Source organism: Triturus cristatus, chromosome 5_2, assembly GCF_964204655.1.
Source record: "Triturus cristatus chromosome 5_2, aTriCri1.1, whole genome shotgun sequence".
Classification (NCBI taxonomy): Eukaryota; Metazoa; Chordata; class Amphibia; order Caudata; family Salamandridae; genus Triturus; species Triturus cristatus.
In genome coordinates this window covers 956,113,625-956,128,925 of record NC_140588.1, presented here as the reverse complement: position 1 = coordinate 956,128,925, position 15,301 = coordinate 956,113,625, and the positions used below count along the sequence as shown (strand labels likewise).

Below are 15,301 nucleotides of genomic sequence, written 5' to 3'. Positions count from 1 at the left end.
AAACATAAGAAGAAGAGAAGGCACTCGTCTCAACACCATTCTGATAAGAGCTCGGCGCCGAAGCCGAAGTCACCTGCTCGGCGTCGTAAGGACTCTGTTTCTCCTTCTCCTGTGCTGGATTCGCCTGCTGGTCCTTCATCTCCAGTGGTCTCCTTGTCTCCGGCTTCACCGGTTCCAGCTCGGACTCCGACGCCGGTCCCATCTCCGGCGCCGGTTCCGTCTCCTGCTCCGTCTCCGGCCCTGGGTGAGCCTGCGACGCCGCTGATTCCACCGTCGGCGGCGGTTGGCCCAAGTCCGGTGAGGCCTGACCAGTACCCTGCCTTCCCTGGACCAGGTCAGGACCCCTCGCATTACTTAAATGCAATGTATGGGGTGTTTGCTCGAGCCATGTATACCTCTGGTGCACCTGCGGGTCCGATGGGTCCAATGGCATTTAACTTGGGGGTGCCGCAAGTATATCCACAGGCCCCTTTCATACCATTCTTTCCAACGACGCCGTCTTGGAATCCTCCGGCTCCGAGGACATCGACGCCGCTTCCATCCTCGCCGGCTCTGGCTCGACCTCGTTCGACGCCGATGGCTCCGGCAGATCCACGCTCGACGCCGGCACCGGCGCCATCGAATTCGAATACGGCGCCGCCGACGCCGATGATTCGGATTCGTTCCAGAAGGGAGTCTCAGAGGATTATTGAGGAGCAGAGGTACCTTCAGGAGGAAGCTGAAGAGGGGGAATTGGTGGAGTCGGATGAAATATTCGAAGAGCTTAAAGAAGCTAGTGGGCTGGATCTGTCTCCTGAGTGGGAGATTACTCCACCGTCAGATGAACCCTCTAAGGACGTTGCTCCCTACCATTCAGTTATCAGGAAGGCTGCGGAGCTGCTTGATCTCCAGTTGCCAACTACGGAGTTTAAGTCGAACAATTTAACTGAGGTACTGCATTCTCCCACGGCGGTATCAGAGCCTTTGCTTCCCTTTAATGAGGCCATTGTGGAACCTGTGTTAGAGGTGTGGCGCAAGCCCTTTTCTGCTCCTGCAGTCTCCAAGACGATTGCAAGAAGATATAGGGCAGCCCCAGGAGATCCTGAATTTTTGACGTCTCATCCTTCACCTGAGAGCCTGGTGATTCAGGCAGCTTGTTCGGGAAAGTCTAAGGGGGCTTTTCCTCAGGTTCCTGGGGACAGAGAGGCTGAAAGGCAAGACCAGTCTGCCAAAAAAGTATTTTCATCGGCCAGCATGGCTTTGAAATCAACAAACGCCACTTGTCTTTTGGGACGCTATGTGCACGCACTGATGGATTCGGCTAAAAAATTGGCGCCAAAAATTGCCTGAGGAGGAGAGGACTGGTTTCAGTGACATCTTGGCTGATGCTCAGGCGGCAGCACATCAGGTGATCCAGAGTGGACTGGACACTGCAGATTCTGTTGCAAGGATTATGGGGTCGTCTGTCGCAACCAGAAGAAGTGCCTGGTTAAGATCTTCTGAGTTCTCGCAGGATGTGCAATCGACTCTATTAGACTTGCCGTTTGATGGATCTGGCCTGTTTGGCAAGAAGGCGGATGCTGCTCTGGAGCGATTCAAGGACAGCAAGGCGACAGCTAAATCTCTGGGCCTGCAGTCTCAGTCGAGGGGGTCTTTTAAGAGATATAGAGGGTTCGGAAGGACATCTTTTCGAACCTATAGGCAGACCCAGCAGCAGCGGCAGCAGCAAAGTTCCTCGTCTAGAGGTTACAGAGGAAGAATCAGGGGTCGCTCACGTGGTCGTCAGCTCTCCTCCACCTCTTCCTCTTTCTCAGCCCCTCCCTCCACCGCAAAGCAGCCCTAGATCCGCCATTCCGGATCATGCTGGTCCTGTGGGGGGCCGACTTACCCATTTTCTACAAGACTGGGAGTCTGTAACTACAGATCTCTGGGTTCTGGATCTTGTAGAAAATGGGTACGCCCTTCCCTTTCGGGAGTTCCCTCCGAATTACCCTCCTTGTCAAGGTGCTTGCTCGGAGGACCACCGTCTTCTCCTATAGGAGGAAGTTCTGAAGCTGTTTCAAAAAGGTGCGATAGAAGTGGTTCCAGAGCAGGAGAGGGGTCGGGGATGCTACTCCCGTTATTTCCTGATTCCCAAAAAGGACGGAAGATTGCGTCCGATACTGGACCTCAGAATCTTTAACTTTTACCTGAAACAGGAGAAGTTCAAGATGCTCACCCTTGCGCAGGTTCTTCAGGCGCTGAATCAGGAGGACTGGATGGTGTCGCTCGACTTGCAGGATGCGTATTTTCACATCCCCATCCTGAAGTCACACAGGAAGTATCTCCGGTTTACGGTAGGGTCGCAACATTATCAGTTTGCGGTCCTCCCGTTTGGTCTTACTTCGGCACCTCGAGTCTTCACGAAGGTGATGGCAGTGGTGGCAGCCCATCTCAGAAGGTCGGGGGTCTCGGTATTCCCTTATTTAGACGACTGGCTGATCAAGGCGGAGTCGCCGGAGAAGGTGCTGCGTCATCTGCAGGATACAACTCGGCTGTTGTACAAATTGGGTTTTCGATCAACGTGCCCAAATCTCACCTGGTGCCCTCTCAGCGCAACCTGTTCATAGGTGCGGTACTGGACACTATTGTTTGTAGAGCATTCCCTCCTCCTCAAAGGATTCTCGACATACAGGAAATGATTCCTTTATTTTTCAACGGAGCGGTCGTTCCAGTTCTGAAGGTCCTTCGCCTGCTCGGTCTGTTCGCCTCCTGCATCCTGTTGGTCAACCATGCACGCTGGCACATGAGGGCGCTCCAGTGGTGCCTCCGCAAGCAGTGGTATCAGCACAAAGGAGATCTCAGGGAGTTTGTGAGGATCTCCAGAGAAGCTGCAGCGGAACTATCTTGGTGGAGCGTGGAGGGCAATCTGTCCCAAGGAAAGCCCTTCCATCTACCTCCATCGGTGGCCACGGTGATAACGGATGCATCCACTTAAGGGTGGGGTGCTCATCTGGGGATCTGGAGATAAAGGGTCTTTGGTCTCCAGAGGAAAGGTTGCTTCATATCAACCTTCTGGAATTACGGGCGATACGTTTGGCGCTCAAGGCCTTCTCCCTTCCCTTCGCAGTCAGTCTGTTCAAGTCCTGACGGACAACACTACCGCGATGTGGTATATAAACAAACAGGGAGGAGTGGGGTCTCTTTGTCTCTGCAGATTGGCCCTGCGTCTATGGTCCTGGATTCAGGACCATCAGATTTGTCTGATGGCAAATCATCTGGCCGGGGTTCTGAATGTACGTGCGGACAGTCTCAGTCGGCAGTTCTCCGCCGACTACGAGTGGAGGCTCCATCCGGAGGTGGTTTGTCACGTCTTTCGGACGTGGGGGACGCCTCGGGTGGACCTATTCGCCACTCACGAGAATGCTCACTGCCCGTCATTCTGCAGTCTCCAGTATCCGATGCAGGGAGCGTTGGGGGACGCGTTTCAGTTGAGTTGGGGCTCGCGCCTCCTTTACGCATTTCCTCCCATACCCTTGATTCCTCGGGTTCTGAGGAAGATTCGACAAGACCGGGCCCAAGTTATATTGATCGCCCCGGATTGGCCAAGAAGGGTGTGGTACACAGATCTTCGCCACCTCTCCTCGTGCCCTCCGCTCTGTCTCCCTCTGAGGGCAGACCTCCTCTCGCAGTCGGAGGGGCAGGTTCTACACCCCCACCTCCAGAGCTTACACCTTCATGCCTGGAGATTGAACGGGGCAACCTGAATTCTTTCTCTCTCCCGCCAGATGTGGTGGATGTTATTTTATCGGCCAGGCGACACTCCACCAAGTCTATATATTCATATAGGTGGTCTAAATTTGTGCTTTGGTGTGGAGAGAGGTCCATTGATCCTTTGAAGGCTCGTCTATCTAACATTTTACAGTTTGCCCTTTCTCTAGTACGGCAAGGCTTTGCTGTGGCTACTGTGAAAGGATATTTATCGGCTTTGTCGGCTTTCCTTCGTTTGCCGGATCAGCCGTCATTATTCAAGTCACCTGTTGTTCTTAGTTTTATAAAGGGCCTTACAAACAAGTTTCCTCCAACTCCCTTTATTATGCCTCAATGGGACTTAAACCTGGTATTAACTTATCTTATGGGTTCTCCCTTCCAGCCCTTACACAAATGTCCCTTGAGGCTGTTGTCTTTTAAGACGGTATTCCTCGTTGCAATCACCTCGGCAAGGAGGGTAAGTGAGCTTCAAGCTCTAAGTTCAAAACCCCCATTCTTGACTGTTCATGCTGAACGAATGGTACTTAGGACCAGGGCTGCGTTTTTGCCTAAGGTGGTAACTCCCTTCCATCTGGGGCAGTCCATTACCCTTCCTTCCTTCTATCCTCCCCCTCACCCTTCCAAGGAGGAGGAGCGGCTTCACCGCTTGGACCCTAAGAGGGCGGTGAGCTTCTACCTGGACAGGACAAAGGACTTCAGGGTTGATGACCAGCTCTTCGTGGGCTTTGCTGGCTGCAGGAAAGGTCGAGCGGTGCACAAGCGCACCTTTTCCAGGTGGATTGTCTTGTGCATCAAGATTTGCTACTCCCTGGCTGGTAAGGAACCTCCGGAGGGTTTGAGAGCTCATTCTACTAGAGCAAAATCTTCCACGTCTGCTTTGTCTAGGGGTGTTCCGGTGGAGGACATTTGTAGGGCGGCAACTTGGGCCTCCCTCCACACCTTCGCAAAACATTATTGCTTAGACACCGAGGTGAGGAGGGAAGGACACTTTGCTCGTTCCGTCCTTCAGGACTTTCTGGTGTAGAAGGGTGGACACCCTCCTCCGGGAGTGGGGACTGCTGTGGAATCTATTCACAAGGTGAGGAATCCACTGGCAGATGTATCCATCAGAAGAACAAGTTACTTACCTTCGGTAACGCTTTTTCTGGTGGATACAGTATCTGCCTGTGGATTCCTCACTGACCCACCCGCCTCCCCGTTGTCCATCCTTCTATACCAAAGGTTCTGTTAATAATGTTTTAGTCTGCTATTCTGATGATGGTATTTCTAAATGTGTATGTTACTGTCAAAGTCATTGTATTTTTCTTTGGCCTTTCTAGTCATTCTCCACACTATGTATGTTGATCTGCATATTGTGTACTGTGTATACCGTGTATATATTGCTGTCAGTCCGTCCGTGTGCTTCGAAGGCACGGAAAAAAGGGGCGGAACTGACGTCATCACGCCGACGAGGTCTTTTTATGGAGCCGGTGACGTCAGCGGAGTCGCGAGCGGTGTCGTTCCTCTGTGACGTCGTCTTCGACCTCATCGGCGTGGACTGCCACAAAAGTTTCCGAATGTTGCTGGCGCAGGGGATATTCACAAGGTGAGGAATCCACAGGCAGATACTGTATCCACCAGAAAAAGCGTTACCGAAGGTAAGTAACTTGTTCTTCTGACTCCCCAAAGCATACATGCTATGTTCCTGGCCACGAATTCGGAGTGTTCGATGTGCCGCTGGCGAATCAGATTTTTTTCATATGGTCTGGTCCTGCCCGCTCCCGTTGCCCTGTTGGACAACCGTCCTTGAGGTGCGTTAGGGGGACATGGATAGAGAATTCCCCTTGAGCCCATTGTTATGCACACTGGTCCGTCATGAACGTTGTGCAGCTAGGAAGGTCACTGATTTTGGCCTTGATCCTCGCCCGCAAACAGCTAACTATTAGTAGGAAGTCTGCCCGGAGGCCCCAATACATATTGCTGGTGGTCGAAACTGAAGACGTGGGTGGACTGTGAGAGGCAGGCAATTTTCCAAGAGGAGGCAAGGGGAGTCTGGATACTGCCTGCTTCGGATACATTCTGTTGGCATGTCCAGGTGTGGACCAAGGGGGTTGGATGTTGATTGATGATTCTCCGTCTGATGGCTCAGAGCCAACTTCGGGCACTAGTGCGATGAGTTGACCTCGAGTGGCGCTCCGCGATGGTTCTCAGCTCTCTTTATTTAATTGCTCTACCTATTTTATCCATCTTCGGTAGGGGCTCCAGGGGTCTGTATGTGTGGGGGGGGGGGTTGGAGAAGGGACCACATTGCTTGCCCATCTCCATTTTATGTTCCTTGTACTCTTGTGTTTTTAGCCCTTTCCTGGAGGATGCACTGCCTTGCAAGTGCACACTGTATCTGTTACTGCTTCTAACTGTAAATGTATTGTGTTGACTGATCACAGTTGTCCTGTCTCTTGAGTGATACCTACCATCATTGTTAGTGTTAGAGTTAGAGTTACTTTTATGTAATGTGCTATAAAACCCAATAAAAATATATTTAAAAAATATTAATTCCTCAGTCTGGTTGTCATATTCTTCAACTTTGTTCAACAGCATCCTGGACAAGCAATCCGCTGCCATTTTCTTATACATATTCAACCTTTAAGTAGTAACCTTCTAGCCATATAAGCCATCAAGCAACTCTGGGGATGGTGCATGCCAATTCCTTTGAATTTCAAGCATATTTAAGTGACATCTAATTGGATCTAAACTCACATGGTAGACTCCAAACAAAAAGAACTCAATGTGGCTTGTATCCCAATAACAAGGTAGGGCTATGAGTTCCGCCATTGGGTAGTTTTTTGTCTGAACCAATCAAGGCATGCTATACCCATGCCACAATTAGCTCCTTCCCTTCCACATTCATGGTTTAAGGGTAGTACTGAGAGCCCTAGTGCCAGCATCAGTTGGTGGGACAGTTCATCGATTGACATACAAGTAATCGAACAATGGCGTTCCAGAGATTGCTTCCTTGATCACTCAAATGATTTTTGACAATCATAATTCCACTTAAAGTGAGAGTCTTTCTTTATCAACCGAAGCATGGGTCCACCCTATTGTCTATGTTCTTAACAAATTTGAATAATTCCCTGTTGAGCCAAGTAAGCAAATAAGCAATTTTTTGTCATTGGGAATTGGAACTTAAATCGCAACTTCTGCAATTATCGTTACCATTCCCACCAGTGTGCGTTCTCCACAGGTTCCCCATAGGTCATCCAGAACACCTAGTAAGGCCACCCTAGGTGATAACTATGAAGCCTCTCCAAAACTCTGGTCATTGCCCGTTGGCATGGGAAGTCTACCAGCCTGCCTAAGGTGTTGTGGGGTACAGTAAGTAATATGTAGGTAGCACAGTTGGACTACTCGAAGACAGAAGGAGATGGCAATTTCGAAAGGGAACCGTCCAAACTTCTCCTTGCTCTGTGTAGTCAAGTGATCCAACCCACCTGTTCCATTTTTGCTTGAGGGCTACAAATCTGTCAGGAGCATTACAAACTAGTGAATGGTATATCTAAGATATTCTATCTTTTCCCAGGTGACCCATCAAAACTTTGGCTTTCAATGGACTATATTCTGGTTGTTCTGAGAGGTCTGACCGATGACTGGTAAGTGCGTGGCATAGTTGTAGATATTTATAGAAGTTTGTGCGGACAAGCTAAAATGAGTTTGTAAATCTGGAAATTATCTCATATGCGACCCTTGGCAGACATTCCCTAAGTTTGTAAAGCCAATCTTGTCCCACTTTCTAAACCCCTATAATTGGGCCATGTGACTCCACTATTTCCTCTGCTACAGCAGGGTTTATGGTGTCAATATCTTGTCCCATCCTCTAAACCACAGTATAGCACACCAACTCTAAAGTAATAAAGTAATGCCTTGGTGATTTTGGTTGTGTCTTAAGGGATAGGTCGATCATACAATAGTCCCATCACATTGTCTAGCCCCAGCAGGGACATTTCCAGAAGCTGGGTCATTCCAGCGACACCCAGCCAATCGTTGATCACCAAAATCTGTGAGGCCTAGCAATAGCGCTGGAGGTCTGCCAATCCCATTCCTCCATCATATACAGATTGTTGACACTTATCTAGGGAAGTACGGGGAAGACGACCCCCTCACAAGAAGGAAAAGATAGATACAATATTTGTGACCAGCTTTTGGAGATCAAGAGCAGGACATTTTGAATGGAATTTAGGTAGTGTGGGAATACCATTATTTTAAATAGGGCCACACTGCTAAGGATATGGGTGGGAGTGTTGCCCATTTCTGAAAGTCTTTCTTTGCTCTGGTTAAGAGGGGAGCAATGTTGAGGGTGCATATGAGACCGGGCTCCTTCGAAACATGAATGCCCAGCTACTGGTAGTTCAGTTTGCTTATAGGGATATTTCTTGTGCCCAGATTGATTAAGGCTTTCTAGGACTATTTTAGAGGCCATCTCTGTGGTGGCTAGCCACTGGAGTAGCTTTCCAGTTTCATCCCCATGTTTATAGACCCATTTTTATAGACCCATCACGTTGTAGCCTTCCATCAGTGGCGGGCCTCCTTCACAGAGGCTTATCATAAAGGGATTAATTCAAGTTCAAGTTGCTGACAGAGAATATCTGACGTCTCTCTCAGAACATTATTGTTTTAGTTTCAGGATTCGGGACTCAACTTTAGCTATATGGCTTTGTCTCTCTCCGTGCGTCTAAGAAACGTTTCACAACTCCTCTGATGATAGCTTTTCTGGCTGACCATAATATGCCTGCCAAGGCAACCCCGAGTCACCTCATTATAGAATTGGAGCTCTACGGATAAGTAATCAGAACAGTAGTTGTCTACTAGGAACCATGCATTGGGGAGTCAAATGGGACACAAATCTGGGGCCACTATTCTGAGGTCGACGGTGATCGGTGATTGGTCTGAAATCCCTCTTTGAAGGGTAGGTGCCACTGTTCTGTGGAGAATGTTGTTGTTATGGAGAAGTTGGAGGTCTATGCGGGCAAGATCTTATGTGCCGAGGTGTGTGTGTATTCTCTGTCTTGTGGAAGCCCAGTGAGTCCATCAAGGTTACTTGTTGTTTAGATCTCTCCAGGCAACCCCTCGTAGGGGTTCCCAAGGAATCTATATCAGGGTTGAGACATGCATTAAAATCGTCCCCTATGGCGGTGTTAGATCGTGGCACATCCACTCACCTGAAATCCAGGTTGTCTGCAGGAGCGATGAGTGCCCTCCAGCCTTTGTAGAAAAACCTCTCCGCACTACCACTACAGATACAGAAGTGCCAAAAGATGTCCCAAAGGGGAATGGGAATGGGACGAGAAAAAGAGAGCGAAAAGACACTGCTTCTCCACACAGCCTGGTCCAGCTGGGCACCCAAGTCTGGGATCTCTGAGGGATCAACAGCGTCGTATTTTGGGATACACTTCTGACAAAGGAAAGAAAACATGTATGAGCACAGGGTACACTTTCTGCTGCATTCACTCTCTCATATATCACACATTTGCAATATAAGATATATACATAATCACCTTTGCCCAATGCGTTGCTCCACGCTTTTAGTGAACTCTGTAGTAGAGATGAAAGGTCTAATGCCTTAAATGTGCAGTCTCTTAGTGAAAGTTCTAATGCTTTAAAAATGCAAGTCTCTTATGGAAAGTTCTTATGCCTTATATGTGCAAAGTCACTTATCTACTCAGGGGGACGTTGTATACTATGTAGCAAGGTGTGCCAAGAAATAACAGAATATAACATACAACTTAACAGAAAATGAAACCAAGGAAAATGAACAGTATGTCAATCTGTTAAACTAGGCAGTAACTGTACGTAAGAAATACTACACATCTTTGTTCATGCAAGAGTTAATTTTCGTTGTCCATTAGTTCCTTGCATTAGAGATCAAAATAAGCCAAATCCTAAATGCGTGTCAATGTCTGTAATGTTCATAAGCCCTTTGCGTAAACAACCTCCAAAAGGTCAAGTGCCAATATAAAGAAATCCTGTCATTATGCATGCATTCCAGGAAATGAGTGTCAAAGAAAACAAATTACGACAAAGAAAGTTTGCAGGCAGTAAGCACTCTTCCACAACTCATTCGGAGCGTGTCAGTATCACGTAAACAAATCCAGCTTCCAGTGCCAGCACGAAAATCGCCACCCTCGTACACACAACAGAAAACGTTCTGCACTTAGCATCTGAAAGAGAACATAGTTATAGATTCCTTACTTTAGAATATCCCCCAGGCATCAGACTGGATCCGGAGAATTTTTCAGTAGCAGCAGCCCTGCGCGTCAGTAGGTGGCAATGGTTGACTCCATGTCCGGCGTCGTGTTTGCCGGGGTGAAGTCGTGGTGTCTACTTAGACGCTGCCCCTGCGCGCTGACGTCAGTTCTTCCTGTTTTCCGCGCCAGCCAGCGCAGATCCGGAGAGAGTGTGCCCCTTATTCTTTTTTGACTAACCCTTTTTTGACTTTTTTGTCGACACCTATTTCGAGTCTACAAAACTGGATATACCCCGGCACCCATAACATTTAATCCTTTATTATTGATATTGTGAAATCAAAACTGGAACATTTTGGAGATACTCTAAACACAGGAAAAACGTGAAATTTAGTTTTAAAGGACATGTGTATATATATATATATATATATATATATATATATGACAGACTTAGTCTGTCCATAACTTTTGTAATGAAATCATATCCTTCCTTAGGTGGACAGTGTATAGACAAGGTATTCAAAAAAGAAGGTCCAAAACTGTGCGATAAGAGCGAAGATATAGTCCGAAGTCAAAAATAGAGGTGATAAAAGAGTGATAATAATCCCATTCCAAAAATAATCTGGACAGCTAAAAACATAAATAAAGAAGCAGAATCGAAGGAAAGTCCAGAAGGATCTGTGCAAAAATGCTGACCGGCATGCAGATTGCCCATGCTATAACCCGAAAAGTAATGAAGGAAAGAATGTAAATGAACAGAAATACGGAAGGAGAGTGAGAGAAATGTACTTGTGACCCCAAGAGTGTATGTTCAAAAGCGGTTTTAATAATACCTAGGAGTCTAACCTCAAAGAAAGAAGAGTATCAAGAGGTGGTATACAGCTCGCTCATTTTGATGATCAATGGATTGTAATGATTCAGTAGAATTCAGAACCTCATGGCTGAAATACATAATAAACCATGTTGGTTATAGATCTTGAGGAGGACGGTTAATTTACTAACGGTGTGGTGGTATACATCATTAAATTATGCTTACAAAAAAGTCGTATATTGACCACTTTTCATATGGTCTTCGGTGGCGGTTTCGAAGAGTTAGCTGATAACTACACAGCGAGTATTTGGCTATAACCGCAGAGAGATAATTGAGTTAGATATGCACACGGTCATAAACGATACTTAAAATATTAAAACCAGATATTTTTAACCGGGCTTGTCATTCGGTATCCAGCTGGCTAGTAAAGTAACTTACATCTAAGAAGTCTTGTAAAAAGTCAGGAACACCAAAGGGTAGAAAGCCGTAAACCCAATTCAAAACGGCTTCAAGAGGACTGTGATAAGTCCCTGTAAATAAGAAGATTAATTTCAGATTGAATTAAGATTCAAATGCGTTCGTTTTGCCCATGACCAATAACCCTGTAAGTAAAGTTAAAAGACATAGAGTCCCGGAAACCTGTATGAAAGGGGAACTCTACAGTAACGTATATTGCAGAACCAAACTCCTGAATATTTATAGTGGGACTGAACTTTCTGTACTGTCGACTGCAAGCTGTCGTGGTCTATTCTCGTCCGTATCACTGCAAAAAGCGCGTACCGTTTCGTGTTTTTAAATAAGTGATACTCCCGGCTACCGGAATTAATGTGAGTGGAAAGTAAGCCGAGATGTCGTAAAGATGGAAAACGGACTGCTACAATGTAAAGTTGGAATTAAAAGAATGGTCGTCCAAAAAGTAGCATGAGAACGGCGGACATCTTGGAAGAGGTCAAAGACCCAGTATGTGAAGTAGTGTTACAGAATAGAGACAGGTACAGAGTATGCAGGTTCGAAATAAGAAGTTAAGTAAGATTTAGGATGAAAGAGGTTTGTTAGTGGTAAAGAAGTGACAACATAAAGGAACATGTATAGTCAGCTGATTGTCATACTATGAACATTCTACTGTTTTAGATTGATAGTAAGGAGACATGAACCATAAAAAGCCATCAAGATGTATTAGAGATATCGGACTCTCAAAATTCCTATGCAGACAGGTACATGAACAGTAACAATAAACTTGTAGAACACTTAGACAGAAGTACACTCCGTGGCACAACATTTTATCAGTATTAACTCGAGTATATGGATATGCATCAGTGCCACTGGCATGTGGTTACTCGTGTAAAAACACGTGTAGTTCCCTGTCCGTGTTTAGACCCTTTTCTGCAGCTCGTAGTTTTAAAATCCATTGTGTCTCTGTTCTTCTCAGAGTCAATACTCTGTCACCCTCCCCAGGGCTGCACTGCACCTGTGTGATTCTGTGGAATCTAATATTGGTAATGTTCATGGAGGGGTGTGTGTTATTAAAATGTACAGCAAATGGATAATCCGGGTTGTTATTACGGATCGCCCTCGTGTTCTTGAATCCTTTCTTTTAAGTGACGTAGGGTGCTTCCTATGTAAATGAGTCCACAGTGACATATGATACAATAGACAACAAACCTAGTGTTGCAGTTAATGAAATGTTGTATGCAGTGTTTTATTGGAATATTGTACTGGAACTCCGTTAGTTTGTTAAGTGCAAATGGGCAAATATTGCATTGTGTGCATCTATAAAAGCCATGTGCCTTATTAGGTAACCAAGGAGTATTTGGGCTAGTTGGGGTCAAATAACCTGGACATAGAATCTCCCTTAAGGCAGTTCCCCTCCTGTGTGCCACCAGGGGTTTCTTGGAAATGTATTTTTCCACTGATTTGTCTAATCTGAGTAGGTGCCAATGTTTGAACAGGATCTTATAAATCAATGTCTTCCTTCACCAGGGGGATTGGTACATTTGCTAGAACATCTTAACAACAACACTTACAATGCACGCTTTACCCACAAACTAATGGCGTTCCAGTGTAATACTCCTATAAAACCCCAACCGTTCTTGAAGTCTATTGTTACTGTTCCGGTACCTGTCTGCATAGTCATTTTGAAAGTCCGATATCTCTAATACATCTTAACACGATATCATCATTATTTGATGGCTATGTATGGATCATTTATAATAACTGAGAGGGACCCCTTGAGCCAAAGGAATAGGGTACCATACGAATATGAAATCACAAAGGTTTCCTATGGACAGCACTATGCAACCAACCATATATAATACCTAACCAGAGTCTTAAACTTTACCACTCAATCCCATTCATTCCATTCAGAATGGGAGAATATATCTGTATACCCAAGATTAATGTTATGTACAAGACTAATAACAGAAAAATAAAATAATTGTATTCATCATAGGACACAATCACAGAAGCAGATCTACACAATTAAGAACAATGTGTCATAGAATATAAAGGACAATTCAAATTACATAAATTCATTCAAAAAACAATAAAAATTAAAATAAAATAAAAATTAGCAGACAACATAAGCTTAAAAAACATGCGAGAGTACAAATAATAGACCAAAGACTTAGTCTTAAGCTGATCACATCCGTAAGATTTGTTCCTCAATAACTGAGACTTGGTGCTATGCTTTATGGGCACTCGAAGGTCTCGGTGATAATTTCGGATTGTGTTCCTAAAAAATCAGGCGTGAAGACCAACGTTATAAGACTCTCTCAAACTGATAAAAAACAGAAACAAATAAAAACACCTCATTTATAATAGAGGTTTGAGGGGATATGTATATCTTGAGCACCAGATTGATAATATGTCTGGGCTTCAGGGGCAAACGGCTCCTGTTATCCACATAGCAGGTCCGTAGATAGACTATAGGATGTATCTTTCTCAGATCTCCAAGTACCCCAAAGCGAAAAAATTTAATCTGGGGCTAAATAGCGTGGAAATCCTGTCGATGGTAGAAGCTGTACTCCTCACGTTCATGGCACCAATATTCTGTGTTGAATATCCTCAAGATTATTCTTTTGTAGATAGATTATCTATGATACTGTTTTCCTTTTATGATGGAAGAAGAGAGGATCAAAAAACTTCTAGCAGCGATCCAATGATAATAAGGAGGCGTTTTTAATTGTTCCTGTTTTTATCAGTTTGAGAGAGTCATATAACGTTGGTGTCCCCTCCCTGTTCACGAAAGTGATAGCGGTGGTTGCAGCTCATCTGCGCAGATCAGGGGTTCCAGTTTTCCCCTATCTCAATGACTGGCTATTGAAGGCGTGCTCGCCCTAGGCTGTCGTCTCCCACCTCTGGACTACGGCGGACCTCCTGCATTCGCTGGGGTTCACTATCAACGTGCCGAAGTTGCACCTGGTTCCCTCTCAGAAGCGCCTCTTCATCGGAGCAGTTCTGGATACAGCGCAGTTTCAGGCCTATCCTCCCGAGCAGCAAGTCCAAGATATTCGGGCTATGATACCGATGTTTCAGCCTCTATAGCGGATTTTGGTGAGAATGACTCTGTGGCTTCTGGGCCTTATGGCCTCCTGCATTTTGCTGGTAGCTCATGCCAGATGGCATATGCGGGCTCTGCAGTTCCACTGGGCGGAGCCTCAGGGCAGTCTTGCCGATGCCGTCCAGATCTCGGAGGAGATTGCGAGTCAGTTGCAGTGGTGGCTTACAAACCAAGTTTGGGTCAGCGGCAGATCCCTCTCCCTTCCCCCAACCAGAGATCACAGTGGTGATGGATGTGACAATCCTGGGATGGGGTGGCCACATGGGAGACGCCGAGATCAGGGGTCTCTGGTCACCGGCGGAGTCGGGCTCCAAATCAACCTTTCTGAGCTCCAGGCGTTCCATCTTGCACTGAAGGCATTCGTTCCTTCTGTCAAAGGAAGAGTAGTGCAGGTGTTCACGGACAACACCAGCACCATGTGGTGCTGCAACAAACAGGGCAGGGTGGGGTTGTAGACCCTATGTCAAGAGGCTTTTGCCTTTGGACATGGCTGGAACATCAGGACATATCCCTGGTGGTTCAACACCTGGCAGGTTCCCTGAATGCTAGGGTGGAGGAACTCAGCCTCTGGCGCATGATGGATCATGAATGGCATCTTCACTCGGAGTTGGTGCAAGGTCTCTTGCGGGAAGACATGGCTTGGCAGTTCGGGCTGGACTGTTCCCATGAGGCACAGGGTCAGACTGATTTGCATATGGCCATATCTGAACTGGGGTGGCAGAGTGGGCTAAAGAACGGTGATGGATTAAACCCAGATCAGTTGACTGGGGGTGAGTGCTTGCAATGTTCAACACTCCGTCCATCATTTCCTTTGGTTTTTGCTTTGTTCGCCATAAGTTGGCAGGGTATGCTCAGACGTGAGTCCCTTGCTCACTTTGCCACTGGATTCAAGCAAGCCTGGCTGAAGACGGCTGAAATGCCAGAAACCGGTCCTAGGAAGCTTGTATCCGGTCCAGGGAAGACATGGCTTGGCAGTTCGGGCTGGAC

At 46.5% G+C, this 15,301-nt stretch overlaps 1 protein-coding gene across 2 annotated transcripts in view; it reads left to right on the top strand.

The window, feature by feature from the left end:
* Positions 1–15,301, top strand: part of LOC146829460 (SWI/SNF-related matrix-associated actin-dependent regulator of chromatin subfamily A member 1) — a 1,967,301-nt gene that overhangs the window by 326,525 nt on the left and 1,625,475 nt on the right. Inside the window, exon 4 of one of the 2 annotated variants that reach the window (XM_085608145.1) lies at positions 7,286–7,355. The exons of the other annotated variant lie outside the window; for it this stretch is intronic. Coding sequence (XP_085464271.1) covers positions 7,286–7,355 — 70 coding nt within the window. The remainder of the gene's footprint in view (positions 1–7,285; positions 7,356–15,301) is intronic. 2 annotated transcript variants of the gene reach the window in all.